This window comes from Miniopterus schreibersii (genome assembly GCF_964146895.1).
Source record: "Miniopterus schreibersii genome assembly, chromosome: 6".
NCBI classification, from domain to species: domain Eukaryota; kingdom Metazoa; phylum Chordata; class Mammalia; order Chiroptera; family Miniopteridae; genus Miniopterus; species Miniopterus schreibersii.
The window spans coordinates 79,377,410-79,392,974 of record NC_138107.1 but is presented as its reverse complement, the minus strand read 5'-3'; the positions used below and the strand labels follow the sequence as shown (position 1 = coordinate 79,392,974).

The 15,565-nt window shown below is 38.1% G+C and overlaps 1 protein-coding gene across 1 annotated transcript in view; it reads right to left on the bottom strand.

Moving 5' to 3' along the window:
- ADGB (androglobin) overlaps window positions 1–15,565 on the bottom strand; it is a 100,271-nt gene that overhangs the window by 13,591 nt on the left and 71,115 nt on the right. Inside the window, exons 26-30 of the mRNA XM_081140908.1 lie at window positions 13,852–14,039; window positions 12,622–12,806; window positions 11,058–11,257; window positions 10,205–10,316; window positions 2,925–3,094 (exon numbers count right to left, since the gene is read on the bottom strand). Of these exons, the coding sequence (XP_080997034.1) occupies window positions 2,925–3,094; window positions 10,205–10,316; window positions 11,058–11,257; window positions 12,622–12,806; window positions 13,852–14,039 (855 nt within the window). The remainder of the gene's footprint in view (window positions 1–2,924; window positions 3,095–10,204; window positions 10,317–11,057; window positions 11,258–12,621; window positions 12,807–13,851; window positions 14,040–15,565) is intronic.

The following is a 15,565-nucleotide window of genomic DNA, read 5'->3' as shown; positions in this document are numbered from 1 at the left end:
GGGCTTGACGGTGTCCAGGTAAGCGAGGCTCATTGGTGGCTGTCTGGTCTGGAGAGGCTTGAATCTGATGTGGTTCTTAGGCTCTTTAGATAAGACTAAGGCGTTGTCAGTTATCCATAATTACCCACCCCGCAGGTGGGGAAGTGGGGATCGGCAGACCACTGAATAAAGTTTTCACGTGCTGTTTAGTTTTAGTGTGACCAAAAAGACCTCCTTGCTCTCTATAATAGTCTCCTAATATCCTGATGAGAACTTAAATCTCAAAATTGGATTTTTTATTTTATTTAGTCCTTTAAAACACAGTACATAAGCTTTTACCATCTTTTATATTGTTGAATAAGTGAATTTATCAGAAAATTTTCTGGGATCAAGTTTTGATCAGGGAAGAGAACAACACTATGAAGGGCTAAGGGAAGGCCACATGTCTTATAAGAATTCATGAATTTAGTTAAGCTTATCTATTTTAAATTGCAGTAGTATATTTTTGTTAATGAAAGGGGTATTTTCTCTGTGAATTCAAATAATTGATTTTATAACAGTAAATGAAATACTGGTGCTTCATCTAGAAAAGTTAACATATAGAATTATCTTGAAGGTTCGAGGGGAAAAAGCAGTTGATTGGAACTTCACCAATGTTTTTAAACCAAACAATGTTGAAACAAGAAAATTTCGAAGAGAAAACTATATCTGATTCTTTCACATTTCAAATGTAATCATACTTTGATAGACAAAAATATTATTTTTCCAAGTCTGTTTAGATGATATTATAGGAAAAGGTAGCATTTGGATTATAGAATATAGCTGGTGAAAATATAAGTAATGTATGTTTAAGAAGAAATGAGCTTTTCCATATGGAATAAAATCAATGATCACATAAATTCCACATGATTATGATGACTAAAGCAAAAACACAGAGTAAAATATGATAGTTTTCAGCTTACTGCTTGGCAAATATATAGGGTTTCTCCCAAATATGTATACACACACTTTGAATAATTATAAAGGCAGTGTTTATTAAAATATATTTCATTTTCAAAATTGAGCTATCAGCTATTAAAGTGCATATACATTTTTTGAGATACCCTGTATTAATACATTTTAAAACATCAAACAACATAATACCAATATCTACTAAAACCAACTAACAAAATACTGATTTCGAAAGCTTAGTTAATTATTAATGTCATAAAAATCTAACTTCCATATGAATTTTGGAACCAAGCATAAAAGTTGTGCTATGCAAAATGGTCCAAGTATTGCCTTTTTCAGGATTCCCCAGAAGTCACTAGTATTTCAATGTTAACTCATGCAGAATCCCATAATTCCTTATTAAGTTTGGTGGATCCGAACAGGCTTTCGTTTTTGAGACTATATGCACACATTTATCGGAATTTTGAAAGGAATAGAAGGCTGTCACATGTTAGTTTCTAGCTTTATCCAATCATTGATATTTTGCAGAATTGCTTTTCCTTGGCTTAGTATTTTTGCAAGTTTTTTTTCATTTTTTTCTTATTTCTTTCTACATACTTCAACCTTTTAACTGCAGCCGATCCAGCTTTTCATTCTGACTTTCACCTACAGGTATGTTTTCAACCTTACACGATTGAACCTAAAGTAGTTTTCAGAAGACTTTTTCTGTATCTGTAGCACTGTTGATAACATTACATAGTTTGGTTTTCAGGCTTGTGTATGTCATGGTGTTTCTTATATCACTCTTCTAAAGTCTTGCACCCAGGTATACGATGCACCCTAATGGGACATCTGGCCAAAGACATTTAAGTCACTCCTTGCTAACGCTGAGGGGTTACTCAGAAGCAATCCTGCGTCTTGAGGAAGATCATTTCCCAAATGCACACTCTGCCAAGTATCGGGGAGTGGCAGATGAGACTAATGGCTGCTGCATTTTATAACAACAGCCTCCCGCATGGTCAGAGTTGATTCCAGGAAAATGACCACAGTTCCTGAGCACAAAAGCTGTTGGCATCATCCCTCTGTTTACCTTGATACTTACTGAAGCTACCTTAGGATGTGTGGGATTTCTTGCTGTTTTAATCATCTCTGTGTATCCCATCCTATCCTTAAGAGTATTTCCCTGCATTTGACTATCATAAAATGCTGGGCTCCAATTCATTTTGCTCCAATAATGACATTGTGTGAAAACTCACCCTAATTTTCTATAAAGTTCCTTACATTTACCCAAGAGTACACAAAACAATCCCAACATATCTCAGACTCTAATAATTAAAAAAACAAAACAATTTTGTTAGATTTTGCCACAGCATATTCTTGCTTATTGACTCAGTTCAGGACTCTGCTCCTTTGGGAGGAAGCTAGCATAGGTACCTATCTTTCCTTTCTACCACTGTACATTCACTCCCTTAATTAAAACTGTTTTCCTCCAGCCCAGCCGGGCATGCCTCAGCAGTTGAGCATTGACCTAGGATTCAGGAGATTGCGGTTCGATTCTCGGTCAGGGCACGTGCCTGGGTTGCGGGCTTGATTCCCGGTGGGGCTTGCAGGAGGCAGCCGATCAATGACTCTCTCATCATTGATGTTTCTATCTCTTTCCCTCTCTCTCTGAAATCAATAAAGATATATTTCCTTAAAAAAACTGTTTACCTTCAGTCTCCTCCATTAGACTGCAATGTGTTTTGAGAGTAAGACCTGTATAATATTAATATTAGAAATCCAAGTCCCCCAAACATTGTCTTATATATTAAAAGTTAAATTAATGCTTTTTGATACTAAATTAGGGAAGGCTGCTTGCAGAAGGTGTCCAAGGAATGTCCTTAAGCTATCTAGATGGCTGCTGAAAACAGGGAGGTGGAATTTTTCAGTTTTGCCCTCAGGAGAGATGGGCAAGTGGGGACCCAATGACCCTGAATTTATTAAGTAACTCCAATAAGAAAAAGTACCACACCCACCTGAGAGTCAAAGCGAGGTGTTTGTTTTTCTTTGGCTGTCTTGTCTCTCTCAGACTTTTCTTTGCCTTTCCTTGTTGTTTTGGATCCTCCTGAAGACTTTTGCCCCTCACTAACAGGATGGGAATCCGGGCTTCCCAAGGGCATTAATTCCTCATGTTTCTCTCCGTGAGCTAGAGAAGCATAAAGTGGAGACTAGTGAGTCATGATACAACAATAAAACCATGTCATGTAGAAACAGGGGAAGTAATTCAAGAAAAAGTGGTTAGTCTAAGGCATTTGGGTTTTCTTTTTTTAAACAAGCAAACAAATTGATCTTTTATAAAAATCTGTGACTCTCTTCTATAAAATTGATAAACTCACCATTGAAGTGTATAAATCAGTGGGTCTGGAATATCCATAAGGCTGTGCAGCCATCACTGCTACGTAATTAGATTCTATTGTGGATGTTTTCCGTTCATTTTCTTGCCTAATTGCCTTGACTAGTATCTCCAGAACTATATTGAATTGGTTTATTTCTGCTTTAATATTTATTATTACCTTTCTTCTGCTTACTTTGGGCTTAGTTTGGTCTTTTTTTCTAGTTTTCTAATTTTTTAAGGTGGAAGTTTACGCTACTGATTTGAGATCATTCTTTTTAAATGTAGGCATTTATAGCTATAAATTTCCCCCAGCATTGGTATTATTGCATTTCATAAGTTTGGGTAATTTCTCATTCATCTCTAAGTATTTCTGCATTTTATTTCCTCAGGTGGATACAAGTTACTGCCCAGTGTTCTTTTATTGCAGCTTGAAGGATTTTCTTTAGTATTTCTCGTAAGGCAGGATTGTTAGTGACAATTTTCCTTGGTTTTTCTTTTTTTGGGAATGAGACTTTGGAAGAGATTCAGTTTCATTCTACTCTTTCTGGTGGCTGCCAACCTGCACCAGGAATACAGGCTGTTTATTTTTCAAAGCTACTGCTGAGCTGGAGACCAGGGCATGGGTCTGGGGCAAATTAAAATGCCATAAAACTCACTGTTCTTAAAAAAGATTTGGCTATTTTTCTTGAGGAAAGTTTTTGTTAATTTCAAGAATCCTGAAAAAGTTGATTCTGATGGCTTTCACCAACTTTCTGTTACTGATTTTATGAATGAGCTAATTTTTGAAGCCCTCAAGATGCCATCTCTATCGTTGTTGTTCTGGATTTGTTTTCCTATTTGAACCTCTCGAGCCACCGCATGTTGTCCGGGGCAGAGTCCTGAGGGAGCAGAGAACTCACGTAGGCCCGGCCTCTCAGTCGCCTAGAGAGACCTTGCCGCAAAAGCATGGAATTACAAAAAGCTCTGCGGAGGTACATTCGTCGAACAAATAAAGAACTGACTTAACTTGTGAGCGGAAAATTAAAAAAAGATAAATGAGACCACGAAAAGAAAATAAGATTATTATAATGAGAAGAGCAGGAGACATAGGGCACTGAAACTGATAAGCCACCGAAAATGAATCTAGAAGGACAAAGATTTTTACAGGACATCACACAGTAAAACCATGTTTTATTAGACATGCAGGGTAAAAGATAAGAGGCTGCAGAGGACACGTTTTCTCCTTCATTCTTTGGTATCCTCTGTCAACCCAAAACTTCAGGACTGAAGAGACGGTCTTTGGACAGAGATGGGAGCCCACGCAGGCCAGGCCCCTGCTGCCTCTGCTACGGGACGGTGCCGTGGCCCCAGCTCATCGCCACCCTACGCCCAGCATGAAAGAACTGGGCCGCCTCCAGTCCCAGGGGCCACAGCCACCACCTCAGCGTCTCGCTCCAGTAAAATCCAGGTCCCAGAGACCTCAGTGCTGGCAGTCAGGAGTTAACCGTATCGTAGAGCTCCACTTGTGGCCAGTGCTAGATAAAAAACCCCATAAAACCTGGGGTAGAAGAACTCACTCTTTTCACCTTGTGCTGCCAGGCCACTGTGTTACCAGTAGTGCTATGCTCACAGCAATGCAGTGATCCACCATATCAGTGAACAAAAGAACCACCCGCGGAGCTCTAGAATGTAGACACTGAAGCCCTAATCCCAGAGATTTCAACTCCACTGTCTGATATGGGCCCAGGAATGTACAGCCTTAAAAGCTACCTCAAGTCGTTCTGATTCAAGTGGCCTGTGGACCATACTTCGAGAAACACTGCTTTACGAAATGTATACAATTTCCCCTTTTGTTAGAAACAAGTATTGCAAAAGGATGGGCTAGAGGGAAGAACACAGTGATTTAGAATTCAGTGGGGCTGAAGGTTCCCTCACAAGACTGGTTCTCAAACAAGTTGGCCGGCATCAAAATCACAGACGGGCTTATTCAAAAGCAGATTTCTGGGTACCACCCCTAACATTCTGATTTGGTAGGTTTGAGGTGGAGCCCCCGCGTTTGCATTCTAACAAGTTTCCAGGTGGTGCAGCGGCTGCCGGTCCAAGGACTACATTTAGAAAACCACTGGTTCACACTGAGGAGGTATAATTACCTTTTCCCAACACGAGGGGTTTTTGCCTTGTGTTTTACTGATTCTAACAACTAAATATCCAAGTGCAGGGGAGCAAATAATTTCTGTTGAATCCCTACTATGTTTCTCTGTTACTTCTGAAAGCAACCCAGAAGGGCAAGTTCAGAGAGGTACCTTCAAATTGGGGGCAGATCTTCCTGCATGACTGGGAAGGGACTGGCTGTGAGCAACATGGTTTTACAAGGGGCAGCTTGCTTTTGTGCCAACACTTCCAGCTGCCGAGAAGTGTTGCACTAGGGAAAATCTTTCAGCCAAATAATCAAATGACTTGGAGGTGAATCCTTGATCAGCCAGGGGATAGGTTAACTTTGGCGGTTTTATTAAGTTTCCTCTGTTTAAAGGAGAAACTAACACCATGCCCACGGGGCTTAAAATAATCAATTTAGAGCATTTAAAACAGGATCATACTTAGTATACCCTGGGATGTTAAGATAGTAACACATGTTAGTTGAAATGGAATCTCAAGCTGCCCCATTAGGTATTTCTGGAGCTCTTTTTCCTTACCGCCCATAGGTCTTAGTGTTTGAGGCACACATTTAGTTGTCCTGGATTCCACTCAAATTACCATACTCCAATATTCAAGTTTACTAGGTGAGCGCCACCTAGAGTGTACGGCACCCCACCCTCTTCCCTTACATTGTTAATATAGAGACTCAAATGATTTCCACATTTAATGGGATACAATATGGTAAACTTTTCTCCCGTGAAGTACAGTTCTCCAAAGGCCAAAATATCATTATATTCTGCGTTTTAAATTCCTGGTTTCACCTAACATAATGTTGAACTCATAGTACGTGCTCATGATCAGGAAGTTTAACTTTTGCATGTAAATCTTTAAAGAGGATCTGCATGTGTTGGGAGTGTATAAATCAGTAAGCGATAGGACTAAATATCCTACCAATTAAAAAATTATGAAAAATGTGCCCCCCCCATTCTGTTTACTCACATAATTAGAAGAGCTGTAAAGGAGATGGCCTTTGGAAAGAACTAATATATCCTTGAATGGAGGACCTGCTCAGGGAGTACCTGTTGATAAAATGAGCTTGAAAAGACCTTTAGCATTATGCCTTAAGAGACCCCCTTACATTATCTTACACATATCCAGAACACAGGAGACAGAAGTGTTTAGTGAATAAGAACACTTAGTATAAAAATGTAATTTTGATTCTCTTATTAAAATTCAATGCTTAGATTTATATATCCAGGAGCTAAAAACTGGTTGCGATTTGAACATTAATATAATTTCTGAACTAGCATACTTGTTTAGGACAAGGCATACATTTACCAACTACAGTCACATTTGGTAAACAGAAACAGGAATATACATATAAATAATTGTCTTGTTTCTTCAGGATCTTGAATTGAGAATGTCAACAACATTTATATGTGTTTTTGCAAAACCTTGTAATTACATATAATATCACTAAGTACAGTGCTACCAGCTCAAGATCCTCCAATTCCTATTTCCTTAAGTGAGAACTGTCTCAATAATTTAGCAATTTTTACTACCACTTAGGAATAGAAATGTGACTACAGGTGGCACTGTTGCCTCATGTTAACCAGAGGCCAAGCTTCCTAAAAATTCATGTTTATGTCACAAATATCCTAGATTGTATGTACATAGCTATATTTCAGGCTTTATTTCTTATCATGGATTATAAAAGTATAACTTTTTGAAAAAAATTAAACTATGTATTTTATTTTCATAAAAATTAACTGTTGAGTTTACATGAGTTAAGTGGGCCAACATTTCCATTGACTTCAGGCTGTACCTAAAATTTTAAATTGGGTCACCAATATACCAATGAACAAAAACACTGAACCAATTTCTTCTTGATATAAAGTGTTTATAATTAAAAATTAAGCTAAGTTATAGTCTGAAGAAATTAGCAACTTAATTTTTCTAAAATGTATCATATTCAGGTTCTGAGTTATAAATATAATTGCTCACAAAAATTAACATATTGATATGTTTTAACTTAAACAAATCAGCTACCTAAAAGTTCACATTTATCAACATATTAGAGACATATTCTAAATTCAAAAGATGCTTAGCTTTCCAAAAGATTGGCCCATGCATTCTTTCAAATAGAAAATTTTCCTAGTTCATCTTAAACACAATTCAATTCCTAATTTCTTTGCTTGCTGCTTTCAGCAACAAATGTATTGCGCAATTAAGGTACAATTTAATTTTTGACATCAAATGTGATGTCAAAAAAGAAGACAATTATTTCTGAAGACTTGTTTTCTAGCTGGAAAACATAATAATGACAATACCATTTTTTAGTGCTACTAGATTCTAGGAAATGTATGTATATTATCTTGAACCTTCACAACAACCTATTAAGATAGGAATTATCATTCTAATTTTACAGGTGACCAATAACCCAGGTTCAGGTAGCTAAACCTTGGGTCGTTTAATCGCTATGCTGTATTTCTTGATTTAATATTGAAATCCTTTAAAAAACTTAAAAGCTTAAAAGATCCTAAGGAAAAATATAATAAAATCATTTACACAAACCTTTATGTTCACTAAAAAAATATGGGCAGCTCCCTAAATAAAGACATTTATTGAGGACACAATGAAGATCTGAAATTATTTTTTTTCTCATTCAAAAGCCTTCACTGAATAGTTAATTCCCATTCAAAATTCTAGCTATGCCAGTACGTAGCTGTGTGCCCACAGGCAAGTTACTAAACAGCCCGTAACTCAGTTTTCTCATCCGGAAAATGGTAATATTCCAGCATCTACTGCATGGGTTTACTGTGAGGATTAATTGTGTCAACATATGTAAAGTCCTTGTAAGGGCCTTGTAAGGGCTTAAACATCCGTGCCGAGGTCTGTGTGTGGACGTAAGTTTTCAATGCTTTTTTGTCAAGCTTTATTGAAATATAATAGACAGATGACATTATGTTAGTTTAAAGTATACAACAAAATGATGTGACAGATGTACACATGGTGAAATGATTTCCACAATAAGTTCAGTTTACGTCCATCGCCTCACACAGTTACGGATTTTTTTCTGGTGATGAGAACTTTTAAGATCTACCCGCTTAGAAATTTTAAAGTCTATAATGCAGCACCGTTAACTATGATCACCATGCTGCACGTTACACCCCAGGGCTTATTTCCCTTCTAACTTGACGTTTGTGCCGTCCGGCCACCTTCGCCCATTTTCCGCCCCCTTTTGCTCCCTCTGGCAACCACCAACCAGTCCTGTGTTTCTATGAGTTCTGTTTTCTCACATTCCACATATAAAGTAGATCATACAGCTTTTGTCTTACTCTGTCTGACTTATTTCACTTAGCATGATGCCCTTAAGGTACATTTTTATTGCTGCAAAGAACAGGTTTTCCTTTTTATGGCTGAATAATATTCCATCGTGTATGCCATGATTTCTTCATTCATTCGTCCACTGGTGGACACCTAGGTGGTTTCCATGTCTTGGCTATTGTAAATAATGCTGCAATGAACATGGGGGTGCAGTTATCTCTTTGAGATAGTGCTTTCATTTCCTTTTAATTTACACCCAGAAGTGGAATTGCTGGATCATATGGTAGTTCTATTTTTAATTTTGGGGGGAAACTCCATATTTTCCCCCCATAGTGGATACACCAATATACATTCTGCCAACAGTGCACAAAGATTACATTTCTCCACATCCTTGCCAACGCCAGTTATTTCTTGTCTTTTTAAAAAAATCAATTATTTTTATTTATTTTTTTGTTCAAAATATTACAGATGTCCCTTTTTCTCCCCAATGACCCGTTCCACCCCATCCCGCCTCCCTCCCGAGTCTCTCTCCCCACCATTGTCCGTGTCCTTGGGTTGTGCATATATGCATGTAAATTCTCTGGTTACTCTCTCTCCCTCCATCCACCTGCCCCCACTCCATCCCTCTGAGATTCTTCAGTCTGATCCATGCTTCCATGTCATGGAATCATTTCTGTTCATCAGTTTATTAAGTTCTTTAGATTCCATATGTAAGTGAGATCATGTGATACTTGTCTTTCTCTGCCTGGCTTATTCTGCTTAGCATAATATTCTCCAGGTCCATCCATACTGTCCCAAACGGTACAAGATCCTTCTTCTTCACAGCTGCGTAGTATTCCATGGGGTAAATGTCCCAAGTGCCCATCAGTAGACGAGTGGATAAAAAAGCTGTGAGGTGTTTCTTGTCTTTTTGATGACAGCCATTCTAACAGGGGTGGGGTTACGCTTTAGCATGATTTTGACTTGCTATCCCCTAATGACTAGTGATGTCGAGCACCTGTTCACATCCCTGTGGGTGATTTGTATGTCTTCTTTGGAAAGATGTCTATGCAGTTTTTCTACCTATTTTCAACCAGATTTTTTTTTTTGCCATTGAGTTTTATGAGTTCTTTATTCTCGATACTAACTCTTTCTCAGATATATAATTCACAAATATTTTCTCCCATTCCATGAGTTACTTTTTTATTTTGTTGATGGTTTCCTTTGCTGTGGAAAAGCTTTTAGTATGATGTAGTCTCACTTGTTTATTTTTGCTTTTTTGGCCTTTGCTTTTGGTATCAAATCCAAAAAATATTGCCAAGACCAATGTGAAGGAACTTACTCTCTATGTTTTCTCCCAGGGGTTTTATGGTTTTCCGTCTTATGATCAAGTCTTTAATCCATTTTGAGTTGATAATGTTTTAATAATTAAATGATAAATTTACTATTAAATGTTTACATAAAATACTAAGTGCATAAATAATATTTAGGGTGACATACCTTTGTTATCACTTTTCTCCAGGTCTTTTAGTGCTTGAACAAACACCTGTTGACTTTCAGTGAGAGGCCAACTGTTATACAATATCAAACACTGTATAATATACTTATACACCTGTGAAATAAAATGCAATGTTTACGCAAAATCAGTAAGAATAAATATAATATGTGCTTACAAATTTATTATTTTAGGCATATAATAAATGCATATTTTTATGAATCATACAATCATATTTTAATTAAATACTATCAGATGTTCTCCAAAATTCTATAACACCACAGTCTATAAAAGTTTATCCTCATATCCCCACCAATACTTGCCAGGATATATTATAGTATTTATAATCTTTGTATCCATGTTTATAAATAAAGTTTATTTATTTTACTTTTGTTACATTTATAAGTTTTGAATTAGGATTACATCAAACTCTGATAAAAGACTGGGAAGTGCGCATTGTTTTTCTGTTTTTTAGAACCATTTAATACTTGAAAGTCTGTTAGCGCTAACCTGTAAGGCCAGCAGGGCCTATGGTTTTTTGGAAAGGTAAGACTTTGGTTATCATTTCATATGTGACCCTTTGCAAAATTATGTGGCCTTTTATAACATACAATAACTGCCTATGTGACATAAGATAATTACATCTACATTATAGGGTCAGTACACGATTGAATTTGCCACATATTTAAGATTTTTGGCACAGAGAAACTGTTCAGTACTGTCCAATTCTTCAACTGTGGTTATGCACCGACGGCACTGTACATACAGAGCACTATATATTGACAATTTTTAGGAAGAGAATTTATGTGAGATTTTTAGGACCGTACAGTTGAATGACTTATTTAAATGTAAATATACCTGCTGTGGTACGCTAGCATTTTCCTCTAGAGTGGGCATATTGCCAGAGTCCTCTTCCAAAGTCAGCTGTCCGGAGTCGACCATTGCACTTCCTGGTCTACCCTTGTAGGATTTCGGACCTCCCTGGGTAGATTTCTTCTTAGCATTCATTTCTTGATCTTTCTTGGCTTGAGCATGCATTAAAAGAACTTGCTTGCTAGCTGTATAGAAAAAATAGTATGTTTAAGTTAAAACATGTGAAATGCATAGCTATTACTGAGTATGTTTAGTTATTTCCCTTGATAAGATGCTCAAAAGGACAAGTCAGTTTGTTTTGTTTTAATGAGATGAAAACTAACATTACTGGCTTCTTGGAAACATTCTAGTCTTAAAGAAACCACAATAGCATGTGACCTGCATAGAGCAACACATCTTCGAGCACCCGCTGACTGCTAAAAGAATACACAAGAGTTCGACAAGTTCTCATTCATCCTGTGCCACTCCAATGACGCGAATATCACACAATATGACAGCTTCAGTGTTTTATAGTATGTGTGTATAATTCATCACACTTTTTAAAAACGTTCATTTTAATTTTTCACTTCTACATTCATTATTTGGTAACTAACGCTGGGTACCACTGGGAGGGATAAAAATACACATGTGCTGAATGCTATCTGTTAATTCATTAAATGTATATCAAAGGAACATAAGTGAAGAACACGGAGCTATTTCAGTTTCAGCCATGATGGAATAATGGGCATTGGATTATTTTCATATGATAAAAATGATAGAATTGGACAAAATCTATAGAGCAACTGTTTGAAGTTGCTGGGCAATAGACAGCCCAGGACTGTGATCCTTGGGAAAGGGAAACATATAAGATGGTCTCTTTACTTCCCCAGGCTTCTGCTTGTGAGAACCTTCTGAACTGTGGCACAGGGAAGCAGCAGTGTTGCTATGCCCAGGAAACAAAAACTGGAGTTTGGAGCTTTGGAGACAACTAAAATTTGTAAGGTAGGATAGCAGAGAGGAGGCATCTGAGCAGCAAAGGAGCTCAGGAGCATGCACAGGATTCCACTGGAGTCATTAACTGAATTCTAAACTTCACTGGTACAGAGGCCTAACAGTGTCTGGCAAACAACTACTGGAGATTCTGAAGGCTGCACAAGCAGATCTGAATGATAAACTGCACACTAGTGATCTGAACTGAGTGCTGAAAATGATCCAGGGGTATTCAGGGACGAAGGGCCAATGGTGGGAGAAAAGGAGACATCATCATAATAAAAAACAACCTGCTTAATTCGCAATTTTACCCAAGCTCAGCCTCACTAATCTAATATAGTGCATGTTCCACACCCATGGTTCTAAAGCACTACACTTGTGTGCTAGTCGTGCCATCAGTGTGGTGTCTTTTCAGTTCTCTGCTCTTCCAAATTCTTATTGCCTGTGGGAAGGAATGTCCCTGGGCTACAATGACAAAAAGGGAGACAACTGCAATAATGCCAACATTAAAAGTTTTTTAATACAAGAATATAAATAAAAAGGAAAATAAAAATAACCAATTTTTAAAAGCCACACTTACACTGGGAGCTCAGAGTTTTTTCATTTCCCAAGAAGTTAAACACTGGGATTATAGCTTGGCCTTTCCCAGTGGAGCTCACTATAGCTTCTTCGTTCTCTAGGATCTGTAACTTGACGAATACATCTGGCTTGGACGTGCGCACTTGAATCGTAACAGGATATGGTAAAGCAGCTCTCACTGAATATCTATAAAGAAAACATTCAAGTTCACAGGCAACTATATTGGTCTGTCCCTAGTTTCAGAAAGAAGAAAGGGCTGTCTGTAGGAAATGTTCAGGACAAACTAATTGTATTTGGAAGTTTAAGCACAGAGGATTTTACTGTGGAAATTCATCATTAAAAGTGATAAGATTTTTAAAAAATAATAAAAATAAAACCAGGCTATCTCAAGACAACAGAAAGGCATGGGCAAAGCAAATCACATGGCATATGTGCTGGGAGATGGTTCTTAGCTCATCAGAGAGTGCACCATGTGCGGGTGGCCGGGCAAGAGTGTTAAACATCATGCCACGGGGTTTGGATTTTACTCTTCACTCAATGTCCAAGGTTTTAAAGAAGGAAGGGACATCTTAAAGCGTGTGTCAGAAAGGTAACCACTCTGGTAGAGAAAGGAAGAAAGGAGCAGAGAGAGTGAAAAGGGGGCCTACAGTGGAGTCATGAAGTCAAGAAAACGGCGTCTCAGACAAAATACAAGGCGGCTCTGAAGCAGCGGAGGGATGCTGGCAGGGGAGAGGGGGCCTGGGGGTGGGCAGAGAGGGGGGCCCGGGGTGGGCGGAGAGGGGGCCCGGGGGTGGGAGGCAAGTCTGCGTGGGAATCAGAAGAACTGCTTCGGGACCGAGTGGAGCAGGGAGGCTGCCCTGGGAAGCACACAGATGAGCATAGAAAGGAGCTTAGCTGGCAGCTAAGGGGAAACCACCAGCCCAGGAAGCAGCAGGTCCAGGAGGAAGCGCTAAGAGGGAAGAGCGTTATGAAGGCTGTTTCACAAAAGGCAAATGACACTGAGCTAGTATCATTACCATTGTATGCAACCATGTAGGCTCGATATCCTGTATAACATCTGCGTAATCAAATTATTCTCTAAATGTATTGTTTCTGAGAGTGTAAAAATTGAAATTCCATGTGACTCAGAATTTTGCTACAGAATTTATTATTTTTAATGATATTAATAAATGAAAATGTAAAAATACTGCTTTAAGAAGAATACATTTTCCTTTCTGTCACATACTTATACCTGAATAAAATTTTCTTGTCGTTGGGTATATAGTAATCCCGGATTTCTTTTATGACAAAGGTGCTGCATGGAAAATCTCGAGAGAGGCTCGGCAGAGGGTTGTAAGAACCAATGAGACGCAGTTTCCATCGTGAGGCTAACACATATGTGTCAGCAGTGTATGCTTCAGCCACAAATGTGTATCCTTTCTATGAGAAAAAAGAATTGCACAGCACTAAGTCACAGTGTCGCTAGTCTCTTCAATGTATAAATGTGTTTTTTCAGTACTAAACCACTTCATTATGTTAATATACATAAAGATCCCAAGATCTTTGATTAGCATCAAATCAAGAGCATTATTTCTTGAAATCCCTCTTAGAAAGAGCCATCTTACATGTTTTCAGAGAAAATGAATAGCTCTTAACACTTTGATGTGTGTGGTTCCCTAGCTATACAATAAAGTGCTTACCGGCAGTAATAAATACTGTATTTTCTTCTAACTGTTTTAATGATTGCTGAGGTAGGTTTTTATCACAGCGTCATCCTGGACCAGCCCCAGAGCTTCCTACTTGATATCCCTGTCTTCTCAGGATCGTCTTTCTAAATACAAGAAGAGCAGCAGAGACTATGGAAATGTAGTTCCTTTGGGATGACAATTGGCAGGCAAAGCTGTCAAATCCACAGCAGATCTGGTTCCACGAAATCCAGAGGTGCGTCTGGAGACGAGCTCTTTAGATTGGAGGAAAAAAGCAGCTAAGGAACAGGGGACACTGGTAACGCCATAACCGGCAATAGCTGGGTTCAGCATAATTGGATATCTGGCCAAGGCGTCAGCGAAGGAAGAGATGATAAGATGATAACGAAATACAAAGAAGCATAATATCCTAATGAGACGCAAGAGCTCAAAGTAATTCTGAGTTTGCAATTCTAGACACTTCTAATAAGAAAGAAAGAGAGAGATTTGTATTCCAGTTGCTACCGGATGTGAGGAAGCTCTCCGATGTGTTTAGATTTCCAGAAACAAAAATTAGGCATACACAAGGTAGAATAAATTCATAACATTGCAGTAAATGTCTAGGAATGTTAAGTAGAAGTCAAATACTCATAATGAGTTGAGAACTGCAACACCAATCAAGACCTTCTGATATGTTTAGAGCAAGGAAAAAAAGGAAGACAGATCAGGTTTACAAAAATATTTTTATCTGCCACTTGTAAAGCAAAGACTTACTGCTGTTTTCATTATTATTTGAACTTGGGTACTAATGCATTAAGGAAGCAAAACAAAATCACAGGACTCTTACTTTGTGTTTGTCTAGACTCAGAATAGCTTTGAGAGGAAAAAGAAGAGTTGTAAAATAAGAGGATAGATATTGGTAAGTGACAATCTAAAGCTAAACCAGTGATGGGATTTTAGGAGAGCACCTGGCTTATTCTAAATGATTTTAAGACTCTCGAGTAAAAAGAGTAACATAATAGAGTACTGCATACTGAGAAACTTCATAAATGTGTATTCTCGGTCACGGTTTTTGAAATATGAGAAAACACAACAAACAACTCTGAATGAAACTGTTTAACCCTCTTTTGTTTTTAAAATCTAGAACATTTTACTGAAAATGCATCATTTAGAGCCCCCCACATGCCCCTCGCCCCAAATTCACACTTAGCCTCTGAAGGGAGATCTTCACTGGAGTTAATAAACAAAAACCAAAACAACCCGAACACACAAAGTATGATA